Genomic DNA, 18,289 nt, shown 5'->3' with positions numbered 1-18,289 from the left:
CCTGGCACTGACACCTGTTCTCGCCTTCAAACATCCCCGGTGAGTCTGCACTGCCGGGGGGCCCCAAGGTGTGTGCAAGTACCCGAGTGTATGAGATGGTTTGTGAGGACAAAACACTGTATCTTTCCTTTACATTCAACCACCTTCTTCTGAATTTTCATTTGTGCATATGCTTTGTAACACAGTACCTGTTTACAATTCATAAATAGGTAAATACACATAACTTGTGGTGTGTGCTTATTTTTTAAACTAATGGGGTATGCCAGCGATATGGTTTAGAGATCACTGGTTTGTAGCATAAAGTCCAAATTCTCTGACATTCAGAAGGCTCTACAAGTTGCCTCGAATGTACTCATCCAAACTTACTTCCTCTCAATTGTTTTCATTCATCACAAGTTCATCCAAATAGGATAACTTGTTTTTCTCTGGAAGTGCTCTGAATTGTCTACCATTTATGCCTTTGTTCATGTTGTCCTCTTGACTTGGATAGCTTTCTTCCCAGTCTCTGTGTGTCCAAACTTCTCAGTCTGGTTCCAATTTTCCTTTACAAAATTTCCCCGGATACTACCCTTGCTGGAGGCAGTCGGCCCCCTTCTGAATGTCTGAGTGCTTTATCTGTATTGCCCCAGAACAGTCAGACTGTCTGTCCTATGTCACTGAGGCTCCTGTCTAATCCCAGTATTAGGTGGCAAACCTCTTCAGGTCATCATCTGTCACTGACACCTTACCTACGTCCTAGTTCCTAGTTCCGTACAGAAGGAAGTGACAGAGTCCATGTCACCTGGCCAGTCACTCAAACCTGGCACTTAAAGACAAAATGTATGACCAACAAGAATGCTATAGAAAACCATTCATTTTTTGTAGAATATCTGAAATCTCCCAGCAAATCAGATCTACGCTATGCATTTGCTCTTCCGGAAAAAGGCAGCTGTAAATACCTCTATTTGTTCTGCCACAGGCTGTTCAAACACGTTCGCCAGTTTCTGCAGAATGATGTATTTGTTGTCAGCCAGCGATGTACACAGCACCTTCAGATCATTCTAAAGAGGAAAGCAATAGGAAGACTTAATATCTGTAACCGGGAATTCGAAAGGGTGGTAAATATAACACACATTCTTAGAAATAACATATCGGTGTAGGAATTTAATGTCCAGAAGAAACAATACTGTCCTGGGGGAAGGAGAAAGGAAGTGGGGACAATTTAAGTGTTATAACTGACTTTTGAAGAATTTGTTACACGAAGCATTTCCAACCCAATACAAATGGTGACGAAGTATACAAATAAAAGGCAATACTAGTCACCCTCATCTTCTTGGTAGGCTTGAAATAGATGTGCACATTTAAACACTGCAGTGGAAATATTACACTAATGACTTCTATTTAGTGAAACAACCTACAGCTGCTACCCTTATTTGGGAAAAAATATGATTATTTTATTTTATTTCAAAATTTTAAGATATTTTTTACTTTACAGATAAGTCCAAACTTTATTTAAAATGACATCTTAAATTTAATGAAAAAATGTGATTCTTAGGAAGAATATAATTTCTTTTCTCCTCTCTCCCCTCATTCCCTCTCTCTCACACTTCCGTTTTTCTATTTTCAGAGAATTTGTCCAAGCTTATAAAAAGCCACCCAGAAGTGTAGAAAATAAATTTTATCCATGATGACCAAAGACATATGAAGAGATAACACAAAAAGACCTTAGCAAAGCCTTTTGTTCATAAAGATTACTCACGTAAAAGTCCAAATATATTTATATTGAGTTATATTTATACAAAAAGAAGTTAACTATCAGAATTTTGGTCCTGAGTTCTACAGGGTATAATAAACTGGAGCAAAATCTGAATAATTCCTAGTTTTTCCTCCTAAAATGTCAGCAAACATATACGATAGTCTGGTTGTTCAGCAGAGGCTGAAGTTTGACTCATCACATCCTCTTCTCCGGGGGCTGATGATATATATACAAGGACACATCATCAAGATGCAAAAATCTGACTATCTACAAGGAGAAAGATAATCACACCAAGGAAGAAAAAAACATCTTTAAGGATGTGTGCCAGCCTTATAACACAAAATGCAAGGCTAGAAAACAAACCAGTGAGTGGATTATGCAGTAAAAAGAAAAAGAAAAAAAAATGCACATGAACATTAGAGAAAAGCATGCGATCCAAAGAGGCAATAACTGTCACTAACCAAAATCCAAACCAGTCTGCAAGCCTCGTGGCGGATTCACTAGGAAATTGTTGTAACAGTCCTGGCAAATGACGCCAAAAGCAAGGTTTTTGCTTATGAATTATAGCAATGTTTGTATTATTCAACCGTGCTTAGGGTGAGGCCATGTGGGCCATTAGAACGATGACATATTTATCTGTTTGTGTGCCTAGGAAAAGATGTTTCCCATTCATTTGAACAGACTCAAAAGAAAAAGTCTCTATTAGAGACATATATTTAGAACAACAGTAATTCAGTTCATCTAAATGAGTAGATCAGTCTAAATAATATATCATGGGTGAGAAATGAAGATTATGGGGGCGCCTGGCTGGCTCAGTTGGAAGAGCATGTGACTTCTGATCTCGGGGTCATGAGTTTGGTATAGAGATTACTTAAATAAATAAATAAACTAAAAAAAAAAAGAAATGAAGATTACAGATATATTTCCTGTACATCATCTTTATATTTTTAATAACATATTTTCTGTCTTAATTATATTCTACTCAAGGTAACAGAAAACAGAGTTCACATTTCTCAAGGCCTCACTAATTACTGGAAGGGACCAGCCAAGAAGGCACTAAAGCCAAGAATATGATTGATTTAAAAATTACTAAATAAGAGACTTTAAGAGGTGTTAGTAACCATATGGATGTTGGTACTTTTTTAAAACTTTAAAAAAAAGATTTTATATATTTATTTGAGAGAGACAGAGAAACAGAGAGGACGTGCATGTGCACAAGCACGAACAGGGGGAGGGGCAGAAGGAGAGGGAGAGGGACAAGCAAATTCCCCACTGAGTGGGGAGCCTGAAGTGGGGCTTGATCCCAGGACCCCGAGATCATGACCTGAACTGAAGTCAGACGCTTAATGGACCGAGCCACTCAGGTGCTCCATGGATGTTGGTATTTTCTTAAAAATGAAAATCCAAAGGTTTTAACTGCTTTTCGTTACTGCACGTGTGACACAGCAAGATAATTAGGGCGTGTCTATATTACACACATATCAGAAATCACAAGTTTTATCCTGTAGTCACTGGCATTGCTTGTAGGACATAAAGAGGCAGGACTCTTGCTTTTTGAGAAACAGGTACATAAAAGGTTTCAAGTTTTCAAATCCTCTGTGCTGCCTCACTCATTTAATAAAGAATTCTTTCATTTTTTTCAGTTTTTAAATAACTTAAAATACTCAATTATAAAAATGTCCAGTAAATTTATTTGGGATTAAGTCTATAGGTAAAAACTTTTTTAATAGAATAATTGATGATTAACTTGCTGTGATTCCATGGAGATAATATATATTTACATATCATCAACACATTCTTCCAGATTGTCTGTTGGGTCTAGGGTAAGGTTAACAGTCTGGCAAAAGCTAATACTCAAAAGTTAAATGGAAAACAAAGGCATACCGTCCCATTAACTACTGAGCACGGACAGCATACCAGGTGCTTGGTACAAAGTAAAATAATGGTTTGTGACTTGACCTTTAATTATATTAACATTGGAACTCTTTCTTTCAATTAAATTGGAACACAAACATTTTGAAATGTCAGTTGTTCGTGAGCTGGCCACCAACAAGTAGAAACTTGTTGGCAGAAGAAAAATAGAGAACATGATTTAAAGAGAATTTCATGATTATATGTTCTTCTCTTGGTCCTCTACAGAAAATCAGTTCCAGAGTATTCATGCTTAGTTCATATTTTAATCTGACTGGCTATAATTACTAATAAAAATTTTAAAGTACTGAAGACACTAGCATAGTAATGCAATTTGTAAAGGGAACTATGCTTCCAAGTGACACACACATTTGCACTTTTAACTCCCCTCATTTATGGCTGATAGACCTACCAGCATGCTGTTAAAACTCAGTGCATTACTTTACTCAAGGTGCATTTTAGAGTAATGAAACAAGTTTCCATAAACTGCACAACAGTTTAGCTGATTTTAGACAGATAGTGTATACGTGGGCATGCAATCAGATCTTGCATCCAAAACAAAATACCCAAATAAGCAAGCCCAGTTTTTCTGATTCCAAGTGAAATGTGCTTTCCTCTCTATGAACTATGCAACATAATTTATACAAATGCAAATATCTAGTCCAGGTCATTCCTTGAAGCCATAGTCTTGCATACCCAAATGTCTACTGTGACTATTCACCTGAGTATCTTTGTTCTACAGCATATCTTTGTCCAGACAGTGACTCAGCCTTGCCCATTGGTCAAGGGCACTGCTCTGCACCAGTCCTGTCAGCCCGAGTCCCTGGACTTCCCCAGCAGTGCCCTTTTATCTCATTCTCCATATCTAAACCACACACAAACATGCTCCTTTGATTCTGTTTTCAAAATACATCTTGAAGAGGTCTACTATTCTCCATGTCCCCTGTTAGCACCCTAATGATATAAAATATAAAAATATTCTTTGAGTCAAATCCTGGCTCCAGTTTCTTGAGGGTTGAGTAATCTTAGAGAAGTAATTTAATCTTTATATTGGTTTCAGATTCTGTATATGTTATAACAAATACTACTATTAATAGTAACAACAATAATAAAACTAAGTGCTTACTATGTTTCAGACACTGTTCAAAATATTTTACACATTTTTATTAATTTTATCCTCAAAAAACCCCACAAGACCATTAGGATGGGTGTGACTTAATAGTCAAGGACGCTAAGGCTTAGAGAAGCAGCTAAGGGTATATAGCAGTAGGGGACAAAACCAGAATTTGAACCCAGGAGGGTTCGTTTTAGAGACTTCTTAATTTTTGCTCTTCTGACTTTGCGAAATGAATATCAGAACAATGCTTAGCTGAGAGGTATGTTGTGAAGATTAAAGACAATAATATAGGTGAAAATTCTTCATGAATAAAAAAAGGATACAAAAATTGGTCTTATAATTTTACTTTGTAGTTTTAAGGATACAAATTACTGAAAGGCAGTGATGATTTGTCCCTCTAGGTGAATATCTAGAAAATTCCACGTTTCTTGGCTGATGCTACATTTCACATTTTAACAGTAATTTTTTTACAAATCAAAATTTTATATAAACTCTTAGCCCTAATTACGTTTTATCTATTTTACAAATCTTATACTTTTGTTAAAAATAAAATTCAATTAGGAGTTCCTGGGCGACTCAGTCCGTTAAGTGTGTAACTCTTGATCTCAGCTCAGGTCATGATCTCAGGGTCATGAGATTGAGCCCCCCCATCAGGCTCTGCACTGGGCGTGGAGCCTGCTTAAGATTCTCTCTCTCCCTTTGTCCCTCCCCCCCATCTCTCTCTCTCCCCTCTCTCTCAAACAAACGAACAAATAAATAAATCTCAGTTAAAACTTAAATATTCTCAAAAGGTGCTTTTTATTAGGAATGGAAATCAACCCAAAGTTTATCAGTGGCTTTTGCATTTGCTAAAGTTTGTAGTCAAAAGAAAAGATTCATAAGCAGATAATTTTTCAGCTGCCAGTGGAACTCTAGTTCTAGGGCTAAAAGGAAATAAATCTGAGGAGTTAGAATTGGGAAGTAGTTCCATAAATTTTTTTTTTTAAGATTGATTGATTGATTTAGAGAGTGAATGACAGGGGGATGGGGGGGGTGGCAGAGGGAAAGAGAGAATCCCAAGTAGACTCTGTACTGAGTACAGAGCCTAAAGTGGGGCTCAATCTCACGACCTGAGATCATGACCTGAGCTGAAATCAAGAATCAGATGCTCAATTGACTAAGCCATCCAGGTACCCCAACGCTATACATTTTTAATGCAGGCAGAGGTAGGCCATAGTCACTTTCAATGGCCCCTGGTTCTGTGTTGCGGCACTTCCTGCATATTTCTTTGGTCATATATTTTAAATAAACATTGGTCTTATGTTTTAAATTCCAATTATCAATTGAAAATTATAATATAGTCCTATGATTTATTGGTTGAATTTAAAATTCTATTCAGCCCTTAGTTTGCTTGATTGGTTTTCTCAAACCTCCATTTCTAGGAATGTAAACCTCTTAGTTTCCTAATCCTAGGGTTCTATTCCCTTGTTTTTCCATAATGTTCTTGCTTTTGTTGTACATTTGAAAAAAAAAAAAATAGGTCTCTATCGTACCTCAAAAAGATATCCTGCTTATTACTGAATATAGCTAGAGAATGGTCAACCATCTCTTGATGTCTTACCTGGAAATTTAGTATTTGCTGAAGTCTTTCCTTCATCTGATGACAGCGTTGATTTACTACTGAGTCTAGCAAGGACAACCTGCCCAAAAGACAACCCAAAGTGTCTTCAATGACATCTCGGTTATCACCATTCTCTGGAAATGCTTGGGAAAACAAGTTCCTGTTCTTATCCATTTCTTCAGACATTTCCTTAATATCTTTAGCAAGAGTCTAGAGTTGATAAAAGAGAAAGCACATTTCAATGCTTAGATCTATGAATCTATATACAAATTAAGTCATTTCCTCAGAGAAAGTCTACTATATCTCTCTTACTATTCAGTGGTAATTATACCTAAGGCAAGCTGACCCACTTCCACTGCTACAAATATTAGGCAAGTTGCTGTTGGAGAGATTTTTCTCAGAAATTCTACATCATTAGCTAATAATAATATGTATTTGGTGAAAAGTAAGATTTGTAAAGGGATATTTAGAAACTCATACACTATTTTTTAGCCTATGTTTCATATGTAGAAAATTTGCAATACACAACAAGTTTCTACAAAGAGTCCTCTATTTTTTTCTTCTTCCTACATACACAAGATAGAGAATAAAAATGCAAAACATGAGTATCCCTGGGAGCTTTTCATATTAGGCAGTACTCTTTTGTATTATGCAGTTTGGAAATATACGTAATTTGTACTTTATTAGAACCGTTCTATGTTTGACCTTCCTTATACATTAATTATCCAACACCAAAATTTCAAGTGCTTTGTAATATCACATTCTCACAGACACCAGCTGCCAAACTTACCTCTTGGTTGAAGAGGCAAGCTTCCGTTTCTTCTGGTAAAAGTGCTGTGGCAACAAATAAACGTTCCTCAACGTCATCCAACCATGTAGAGGTAGCTGAGACCCCATCATATAACTTCTGTTCCAAGTGAATGTTCTGCCTCTTTGTCCCCCCACCCTGAGAAAAAGGGGGGGGGGCACAGAATTAATTATAGTGCTTTGAAGGATCAAAGAAAAATGATGAGATGGGATGAGATGTCAGGGTCCAATGGCTCTGCCTTTCAGGGCTAATCACTAGTGTTGGGTCTCAACCGTTCATGCCCAGAGGTGGAACAACTTCATGGAGACCAAGATCCATGAGCAAGCCAAGAGTGCAGCCCTACCTGGGATGAAACCTCCTCAAAGGCCTGGTTCAATCCGTCCAGCAAAGATGTCACTGCAGATTTGTCTTGGGTCTGCCCATCCCCTTTGTACAGTGGCACACCAGATAGGAGACGATTCGGCCTGCTGTAGAGCTGTAGGCAAACAGGGGCACTTATTGAAGAGCATATATACTATGTTTAGGTTTCATCATTTAGAACTGCACATTGAAGCAGATGCTGGAAAACCTGTCCTTATAAAAACCTCTTCTAGAGAAATATGACCTCTTTGACATACCACATTCACCAAACATGGTGACCTCAGCAATGGCAATGTTTCCACTGATGGACTTAAAAACAAAAACAAAAACAAAGTGGTGGGGAAAATGCCTGAAATCTATCACAGCCTTTCTTTCAACTTTTCTTGGTTTTAAACTACCCATGATGAAATATCCATCCTAGATACCAGATCTAGACTAATCCCTATGCTTTCTTCATTCATTTAACCTCCCCTAAACTCTTGTAGGCACACACAATGCCTGATAAGGACCATGACATCGCTTAGCTCTCAAACTTTTGAATGATGTTTCCAATCAAATTCAGTTCCTATAATTTATAGAATGTCTCATTCTCACCTTGCTTCTCAGGCTGATCACTCACTATCCTCTAAACATGCCCGACTCATCTCCCCCTGTAGCTAGAGCATCCATCACACAGCACCTCTTTAAAATCCACTTCCTTAAATTCCACAACTACTACAATGCTTTCTATTTTTTTACTTCTGCTTCCTTTTTAACTCCTGCTTACAGAGCCTACCACGGTTATTTAATTTCTCAGAAATGTATAAACTATTTCCTTGGTTGGCTTACAGGTTCCTAGGACTGGGAGCCATCCATATTTCATCCTCAAGCTAGATGACCTAGTGAACTTTAGGCCAAAAATAAGTGCTTGTTTTTATATTTGAGACAGCTAATGTATCCAGTATATAAAACTGTCTGTAAGGTAGTATGAAAAAGGAGGGACTCTGGAGTTGGACAAACCTGCACTCAAATCCTAGCTCTGCTTCTTCTTAGTCACAAGACCCTGAGAAATCATCTAATCTCTCCAAGGCTTAGTTTATAGATCTACAAAGTAGAGATAATGTCACCCTCACCACAGTGTTGTTAGAAATTACACCCAGAACACAAAATATGTTCACTAAATGATCATCTCCTTTCTTCTGCGGAACTCTGGTGGCCACACTGTTCCTTCCTCCCCTTTTCTCTCACCTCTTCACATCAGAGAAGAAAACCACCTAGGAGCCACTTTGTACAAATGACCAGTGATTATGGAGAGAAAGGACTCAAATGCAAAAAAAAAAGGCCATACAATAAAGAACATTCAATGCTTTCCATTTCCAATTCCAAAGGGCAATGAGATATGGACCTGAACCTAAACTATAACAGTCCAGGGATCATGGGGGAATGTCAGTGGCAGCAGGCAGGGCTCCTGTGGTAGGCTTACATGGAGGATGTTGAGGTGACAGCACAGCACTGACAGAAAATATAGCTCTCCGAGACAAGAGTGGGTCACGGACGAGACAGCCAGGAAGTCTGCAATGCTGGATGAACCATGCAGATGCTTTAGGTTGGATGGACAAAAGGTGGAATCCAGGGGTTGGGCATTTAACAAATGGAGAGTAGGAAGCAACATGCAAATGCCTTGGATTTATCTGACTTGGGATAGTCAGAGAAGACCACAGTCCCTGATTTAGGACTGTAAATATCCCTTATAGTCAAAGGAATGGGGAATAGCAGAACATGAAGGTAAGCTAGCGGTCAAGTCCAGGAGGTTCACATCAGAAATCAAGAATTCAGGCTAGGAGTCTGAGAAACGTCTGATCAGGGATGTGAAGAAGGACTAACTCCAACAGGGTGGAAGTCCACGCAAAGTTTAAGGTGGAAAAGGATTCTGGGATAACGACTTCCAAGAATGGAATGCTCTAAACTTCCCAGGGCTGCTGCTGGTGGCTATTCATGTGGACAGTGATAAAGAAGGCTCCTGGCCAGAACAGTAGAGGAGTGAGAAAGGGTGGCTTGACATAAGAGTTTGTAAAATGAGACAGACACGCATGGCTCCAGAGCACACAGAGAAGGGGACACATTGTGACCTTCAGACTATCTTCTTTTCAGGTAGTCCAGGCAAGCTGTATCCACTTTACAGTGCCTGCTTTGTTGGCTCCTGCCTTTCCCTCCACAGATGCACTCCAGTTACTGATACCCTTTCACTTCTGGGTTCAGCCTTTCCCAGCGCTGAAGCTAGTCCTAGTCAGATCAGTGAGAATAGCAGCTTCCTCAGATCCACAGTAAAGGACCTAGACTTCACTTTGATAATACTACTGTCACAGAATGGCCCAGATGAGCACCGCGGGCCCAGGACCCAGGATTAGACTTCTAGCTTCAAAATCCTGCTGCGCCACAGCGTGGTAAACATCGCAGGCCTGCCTGGGTTCCCACCTCATGCACTAGCTCTTTATGGGGTTGAGTCCTCTGACTCTCAAATGTTCTCTGGCTTCTGCTTACAGTGAACTAATAGTTATTATCTACCTGGAACCTTCTGTTGCTATAGTCAATTCCACTGGATTTGGCTTGCTTTGTGGAAACAGGTCCAACCTCACATAGTACTTGCCTAACTAGGGACCAAGGCTACAGATAGGCCAGTAATCATTCTAGCTGACCACTGGCTTCCCCTTCCTTTTAGATCCACTGAGGTCCCAACCTGTTTCTCATTAAGATCTTCTGAACTATTAAGTACTGGAAATAGCAATGGAAAATAAGATAACTTGACAATTTAACTTCTAGAAAGTAACTAAATTTGTTGAATTTCTCTTGTCCTAGATGTGTATATCCTTGACTTGAAACCTTAATTTTTAAGGTTGTGAAAAAAAAGGGGGCCTCTAATTTAAGGGTTCATGCTAATGGGTCATCAGATATTAATCATCTCTGAGGAAAAGAGTACCTAGAAATCAAATAAATTTACACATATAAATATATAATTATTAAGGGAAACATGAAACATGCTTGTTAAGAAAAATATAAGATGAATAATTTCCTTTATGTCTTATTTTAGAATTGATAATGAAATTATAGATTAGTGCACAGTTAATATTCCATTAGCATAAGCTATACATCTTTTATATTAGCTAATATATAAAATCAAAATGTTTGGATACCACTTGCTCTTGTTCCTGTTCCAGAACATTCTGTAGTAGCTTCTGCTTGGTACTAAATTCTTGATGTAGGCTTTCCCATTTCATTCTCATCTGGTCTTCAGCAGCTGATTTTTCCCCTTCCATCCCCAACTCCTGGGATAACACATCAGGTTTTTCGCTATTAGAAGAATAAATAATCTAAGTTTACAATGTGTGCAAAAAGGTGTTAAATTCTAGGTACCTTACTGTATGTACTAGATCTGGCCTCTAAAATTGGAACTAGATCATTTTAGTCATTAGCTTGCACCTTAAAACTATCAATTAGAATAGAAAATTTGAGACTAACCATAAACAAATACATTCTTAACTTATACTATAATTGAACTATGAACACAATAAGAATTTAACAATTCACTGAAAATAACTCAGTATTAAAGATAAAAAAATAACTAACATTTAGAATCAGAAAGTGTACAATTAGACTAATGTCCTTTGACAAACAGCCCACAGAATAATTAAAAAACCCTAAAAATGTCAGTTAGTCTACTGGGAGTTTTTATCCTGAGTCCAAAGAAAATGCTACAGACAGGGTTTCAGGACATTGGAACAGAAGTACAGAGGGTGGAAGGAAGGCACTGAGTATCATCCTTATTAAGGCAGCAAGGTGTCATCAAAGATGACAGCTTTGTGGGTGAGACAGGTCTGGGTTGGAATCTCTGTTCTAGGATATTAGATTTGTGACTTTGCGCAATTTGCTTCAATTCGCTCATCTTCAATTATCTCATCTTCACGATGAAGATAGTATCTATCTTGCAGAAGTATAAGAATTTAGAGAAGATATGCACAATGCCTAGAACCCTACCAGGAACATAATAGCCACTTGATAAATCGGTCCTAACAATAAGAGTCTGGGGAACCTGAGTTCCAACAGATCCTAGTTTGTCAGGAGTTTTAGAGACCTAACGAGAGGCGCGCCTGGGTGGCTCAGTTGGTTTAGCGTCTGTCTTCAGCTCACGTCATGATCTCATGAGTCCTGGGGTGGAGCCCTGGCACATAGGGCTCCCTGCTCAATGAGAGTCTGCTTCTCCCTCTCCCTCTACCACCTACCCACCCTGTTTGTGCTCTCTCTCTCTCTCTCATGCTCTCTCTCTAAATAAATAAAATATTTTTAAAAAAGACCTAACTAGAACTATGTCATCTAAAAGACATACTAGGCTGTAATTAATATTTCAACAGAACTTTTGCTTAAGTGAAAAAAAAATAAGTTCATTGGCAGGATAATACTATACACTACCCTAAAGTCAACTCTTCTCAGAGTACGTATTGAATACAATAGTTTCTTTAGGTAAGTCTGTTGAAGTAAGCCTTTAAAAATTATTTATAAGGCTATAATGCAGGATATTCTACTTCTAGGAAACAACTTAGAGAATCTCCCCAACCCGCACCCTTAGAGACACACAAGAAGGTTAATGTCAACAACTCTAGTAATAGCAAAAAAAAAAAAAAAAAAGTGGGAGCAAGATAAATGCTCATCAATAAAAAAAAATGGGTGAACAAGCTATTGTCACAAGATAAAATATAATTAAGCAGTTAAAATGAAAGAACTAGATTTATGTGTATCAACATGGATTGGTTTTAAAAAGTAATATTGAGTGAAAAAGTGCTAAAATCATGTTGAGATCTCTAATTTTGTTTGTCATGTTAGTCTCCGGAGTTTTCTGTGTGGTTTTTTTTTTAATCTTTTTAAATAAAAAAGTTTTAAAGTTCTTATGAAATTAAATTTCTTTATTGTGATGTCCTTTGTAATGGTGGACATAGCACATCATTTTTAACTCATTTATGTTTGCATAACAGTTTAGTATAAAACCAGGGGATAAGCTTCATCACTGACACATAGAAAATGCCAGCAGCAAATCAATCTTAAATGAGAACAAAACCTTTTATTTCCCATGAAAAATATTCTTTCCCTTTGATGTTTATATCAGTTAATGTCCAACTGAGTTTCTTTATCTATCCTTCAACCCTTCTATACATCACAGAGTACTTATTCTTTGTGTATTAAATTTGTACTCTTGAAGCAAATCATGCCCCTCCCGCAGGGGTTTTCTTACACAAACTACTTCATATTTATTAGTCTTAGAAATCAGCTAATTAGTTAGAGTCTGAATACAAGTTTTTTTCCCCTAGCAATGCCATTCTGGTTTTTTTTAAAAGATATATATATTCTTTTGGCTTCTAGATATTGCTTATTTTATATTTGTTTGGCTTATTTACTTGATGCTTGAAAGGCATGGTTGAACTGTAATCAAACAGATTTACAGGTGACTTTTCTAAAGATTTTGTATAAAAATTTTAAAATTTGTGAAATTTATAAAGCAATCTTTAAAGTGAATATTGTGTTAAAAAAAGGCCGTATTGCACTGTGAATTTCTCTTTAAAATATTTTTGTATTTGAAACAGCAATTTATAGTTGTTTGTCTTTCATCTGGGTCCTTTCCAAAGCTAAAGGCCAAGGAAAGAAAAATATCATGGCAAGAAAGTTGCAGAAGATTCCTACTGCTGCTTTTTGTGACTATTCATATGATGAGGAGGCAACGTGTGAATGGGTTCTTTGTAAAAACAGAGTTTGGCAAAAATATTCAGAAAATTATGAAGGATGAATAAATGTTTTAGAAGAATTGGAGACAGAATAGAAAATGAAAAGCGAAGGGCAGGTCTTGACTCAGAGTCGGCATGGAAGGAACAGCATTTCTCACGTTGCGTTCATACAGACACACATATTTACGGCCTTATCTTTATTTGTAAGTATGATGGACAATCAGGATTTTGAAAATTCCTTTATATTTCAACACAATTTTTACAGTTTTAAGATTATTTTATCTTTTTAAAAGATTTTTATTTTATTTATTTATTTGACAGAGAGAGAGAGAGATAGCAAGAGAGGGAACACAAGCAGGGGGAGTGGGAGAGGGAGAAGCAGGCTCCCCGTTGAGCAGGGAGCCTGATGCAGGACTTGATCCCAGGACCCTGGGATCATGACCTGAGCCAAAGGCAGACGCTTAACAACGGAGCCACCCAGGCACCCCAGTTTTAAGGTTATTTTAATGGAATTCCTGACTACTGATATAGTCAGTAGTAGTTTTCATTTGTATTCTTTTAAATTGATATTTACTAATTTTATCAATATTTCTTTTTGTTTCATTTTTCTTTTCTTGAATGACATCCTAATTTCTATATATTTTGTCATAATATGTCTATCTCAATTGCCTTGCAGTTTGGTTTCTATCATTTTGCACTTGAAATTCTTAAATACAGGTGTGTGTGTGTGTATATATATATATATTCAACACTGATGTATGTCAGCAGCATTTCATAAGCATCGATTAAACTGCAAAAAGATAAAAGTCTCCAAATCTATCCTCTCCAAAGTTAGCTTTAAAAAAAATTGCATTTATTTATTTGAGAGAGAGCGGGCAAGAGAGAGCACTAGCAGGGGGGTAGAGGGAGAGGGAAAAGTAGGCTCCCCCACTGAGCAGGGAGCCTGAAGAGGGGCTCGATCCTAGGACCCTGAGATCATGACCTGAGCCCAAGGTAGACGCTTAACCAACTGAACCACCCAGATGCCCCAAAAGTTGGCTTTGATAATCTACACTGTATAGTCTGGTTCTTATCCACACATATACTATACCTACAATTTCATATCACACTTCTATTTAGTATCACATATACATTTCCTGCTATAGTTATATAATTTTTTTGTTAAGATTATATATGCATAAAATTTTTCTTAGGCTTTTTTATACTAACAGGCATTTCCACCTTTTCTATTATTTGGTATTATAAATAATATTTCAGAAGTCATCTCCATAGCATGTATTTCCTCCTTCGGTTATTGACAACCCTGGAGTCAGTGGAGTTAAAGCTATTTACCGTATCATGGTTGCCGAAGGATACTACTAAATCACAATCTTTACAATGCATGAGGACAGAGGTTTCACTGAAACTTTTTTTTTTCAGTGTTTTGGAGTTCAAAGTTTTCCTACATATCCTCTCAGCTGCACCCACCACTTTCATAACCCTTCTGAGATGGAGGTGGTCCATTACTGCTGTAATCCTAGAGATGAGCAAACTGCGGCTCAGGGCTGAGCTCCTTTCCATGCCGACTGATGTAGAAATGGAGTAAAACCCAGACCTGACTCAAAATACCAGGAAACTTCAACCCTGCTGTGGTTCCTTTTCTGTTCTGCCTTTTAAGTCAGAATCTCCAACTTGAAAATTCTCCAACTTCCTTCATTTTTATTTTAACACTTTACTCCACTGTGTATGAGGCTTTCCGTCTCCATTCCAAACCAGTTCTTGAAACTGAATGACGTTACATGTAGAAATTATAGACAGACATCATCAAGAAAAATCAAGACATTGAGTGGGCACATACGTTTATTTTTCCGAGTGGTGTTAGGGGTAGATAAGCTCATTTTGCGGGGAAGATGCTTTGCAGTTAGATATAATCACTCGGAAACACAGTGGAATGTGTTTAGAATGCATTTCTTATTTGATTCTAAAAAATGAACTCATAAGCATCTTCTTTGGACAGATACGCTCAGCATACCAGGGAGAGGGCAAACAAGTCAGCCATCAGCCGTCATAATTACTAGCTATACTCGTGCTGCACAAGAAATGCTCAAAAATGCAAGTAAATTTAATATCATAAAGTGAAAACAAAAATGATTAAGTTCTCGCAGATGTTTAAAATAAAATTTCGAGTGAGACGTTTACATTTCTTCAAACCAGAGCAAGTTGGAAGAAAGTGTTTTGAAACATACCCAGCTCCACCAGGGGTCTCTGCAGCTGAGTGCTGGGTGAGAATTTCCTCCCCGCGACTGGCTACTGACCGCAGGAGGCTCTTCTGCTCCGCTAATTCCTGTTCCAACTCCTGCTCAAGGAAAAGCAGAAATAAAAACATGTGTTACTTTGTGATTATTGCCTACAATCATGGTTTTATGTCTAGAAAATTCTCAGAGAACTCCTGCAGTAAGTTTCTAAGTTCAGACATTGCATAAAAGGTGTGGTTTAGGTAAACTCGCAGTCATGTCTCCAAAGTACTCTATACCTTTCTTTGGCTTTTATAAAAGAGATCTCTGAAAAATCTTGGAAAAAATTAATGGAAAAAAAAAAATTCTGCTGGGCAATGGTGCCCTCAAGTGGTATACAATGCACTTTCACTTCTCAAAACCTGTTCCAGCTGAGATAAAACCTTGACGACAGCAGCTCTCTTGAATTCCCCACTTGCTTGATAAGTTGGACAATCAACAGATTTGGTTTTACTTTTTCACTCTCTGTGAAAAACGCCTTTTCTGTTTGAGAAAATAAAATTTTTTAATATGCTCCATAGATAAAGCTAAGGTATCAGTGAGAAATCATTCTTATTCATCAAAGCTCATTTGTTTCCCTAGGGCAATAATTTTTCATTCTTTCTTGTGATGGTATCTACTTAAAAGTGAAAAATAAATTTCATTTTTAATAAGTTTTTTTTAAAAACATGTAACTCAGGCTTTTCACCAATTCTCAAAGGCCTTCCTGAGGTTGTTTATTCTCTAAAATAGGCTCGAATTGGGGCACCTTGGGAAACAGAGTAGGTAATCTTCGTAAGGCAGATTATAATTGAGTCATGCTATTTGTAAATCTGAACACCAGCCTTTCTTAAAGAACGGACTTTAAAATGACCAATCATTGCAGGGGTCATAAGAAAGTACACTGAAGCAGTTAGCCAGGTCTTGTTTCTGTCCAAAGAGAAGATAAAGGGGCACTCTGTATTTAGTACAGAAGTCACTTGTCCACCTAAAACGTCTCTCTCAAGGTGTTTGTATGGCTGGTCTGCTGGCTATGGAGAGGTCAGAAATGCTTTACTTTTTGTTGCTGCAGGCTGCTCTGTCGCTGGTGGGCCCACGTGGTCCGTGCTTGGGCCAGCCAGTCCTGGACCCCGGGGCTCTGGCTGGCAGTTAGGTCGGCATGGCTCTCCTCCTTCTCTTGCGCTGTGCCCTGCTTTTAATGAGGCAGAAATCAGAGTCATACTATCCATAGAAAAACCTTAACCGAATGGAGTGAAGGCGACTTTGGTGTGGTCTGTATAATGACACCAAAGTAGATACATTTGGACATGAAACCAGACTAAAAAAAAAAAAAATGGTAACACAAAACCCATCGAATTTATGGTATTTGCAGAAAGGAGAACAATAAATAGATGATTATACTCAAATATTTGACGGGGAAACTGTCTACTTAGAGGCTAGGCTTTTTTAGCTGACTGATGTGGTCACCAGATATTCCAGAACTTTTTCCATGAGAATATAACTCTAGATCTCACTTCCCCTACTATCACCACCCAAACCAGACCTCACTGTCATCCGTTGCCACTGCTGGTGTGGATAATGTCTGGCTACAGGAGAAAGACAAGAGAAATGACTCATTACCTAGGCAGGAGTTTTTTCATTCTGCTTGATTATTCTGAGGGAATTTGAAAGGCCCTCTGGTACTGCGTATCAGAATGGAATTAGTTCAGAATGAAAGCTCTTCTTTCATACGTGTATATATATGAATAAAAGATAAATTACACAATCTTAAGATAACTCATTCACTAAATACTTTTTAAATCAGCATCCTGTGTCAGCCACCGTTCTAGGCATATTCTGCCAAGAAGCCAGACAAGAGCCCTGCTGCGGAGACAGACAATAAACAAACAAGATAAGCTGAGATAAGAGCCCTAAAGAACCGAAGACTAGATGATGGGAGAGAAAGTGAAGGGAAAGGTTTTCTAGGCTGGTCCGGAATGCCTCTGGAGAGCAGCCAACTGTATTGCGCACGTATTACGTACTGGATGATGAGAAACCGCCTGCCTGGCATAGACATAGGTGGAGGGCCCTCCAGGCAGAGGGAACGGTTGGAGCAGAGACCATGAGGGGAGAGAAAGGGGGCATCTCAAAGAAAGCTGCAGCAGTGAGGGGGCCAGTGTGGCTGCAGCATGGGGGCAGAGAGGAGGGACAGTTTGTAGGAGCTTCCACAGAGGAGGAGGTCCTGCTCCTTAGCCCCAGGGTGGCTACTCCCCAGTCCTCTGGTTCTTCCTTGCCACATCTGACCACGGAATGGGATACAGATACCGCAGGTCATCCAGCCTGATTGCCCACAAGGACCCTTCTCTTCCTCTTATTTTCAGATTTTTATACTAACTCCTCAGGGGAATAAATAGGGTCTAGATACCCTTCTGTCTTACTCATTAGAGTCTCATGATTAAACTGCAAAATGTCGGAGATAATGTGGAGATCATGAACTTTGCCACATTGGTATCAGTGCTTGAAGTACAGTGAACTGAAGGAAACTGTGAAACCTACAGGTAATACTATACACAATCCTCTCCCAGAGTCAGAGCCACCTTAGCTCACAGGTAACTTCCTTTGCTTTAAGATGATCCAGCTTCCCAACAAGAGAAAAAGGCTTATCTAGAACAATGGGGATGCCACGTTCTAAAGTATGCCACTGGAATTTCACAGGACCTTCCAAATGGGTGACAAGTGACACCCAGTTCAGTATATTCCCCACTCCTCCAGGAATGCTG

At 38.4% G+C, this 18,289-nt stretch overlaps 1 protein-coding gene across 25 annotated transcripts in view; it reads right to left on the bottom strand.

The window, feature by feature from the left end:
- SYNE1 (spectrin repeat containing nuclear envelope protein 1) overlaps nt 1-18,289 on the bottom strand; it is a 447,744-nt gene that overhangs the window by 108,515 nt on the left and 320,940 nt on the right. For 17 of the 25 annotated variants that reach the window (XM_026505077.4, XM_026505081.4, XM_026505085.4 and 14 more), the window contains 7 exons: nt 16,588-16,722; nt 15,504-15,613; nt 10,702-10,858; nt 7,515-7,646; nt 7,154-7,309; nt 6,364-6,573; nt 939-1,040 (listed from right to left, as the gene is read on the bottom strand). In XM_026505077.4, coding sequence (XP_026360862.3) covers nt 939-1,040; nt 6,364-6,573; nt 7,154-7,309; nt 7,515-7,646; nt 10,702-10,858; nt 15,504-15,613; nt 16,588-16,722 — 1,002 coding nt within the window. The remainder of the gene's footprint in view (nt 1-938; nt 1,041-6,363; nt 6,574-7,153; nt 7,310-7,514; nt 7,647-10,701; nt 10,859-15,503; nt 15,614-16,587; nt 16,723-18,289) is intronic. The other 8 variants (XM_026505079.4, XM_026505082.4, XM_048226159.2 and 5 more) reach the window with 1 other exon arrangement.

This window comes from Ursus arctos, unplaced genomic scaffold (assembly GCF_023065955.2).
Source record: "Ursus arctos isolate Adak ecotype North America unplaced genomic scaffold, UrsArc2.0 scaffold_13, whole genome shotgun sequence".
Taxonomy (NCBI): Eukaryota; Metazoa; Chordata; class Mammalia; order Carnivora; family Ursidae; genus Ursus; species Ursus arctos.
The sequence above is the reverse complement of the archived record's forward strand: the minus strand, read 5'-3'. Positions and strand labels throughout refer to the sequence as shown.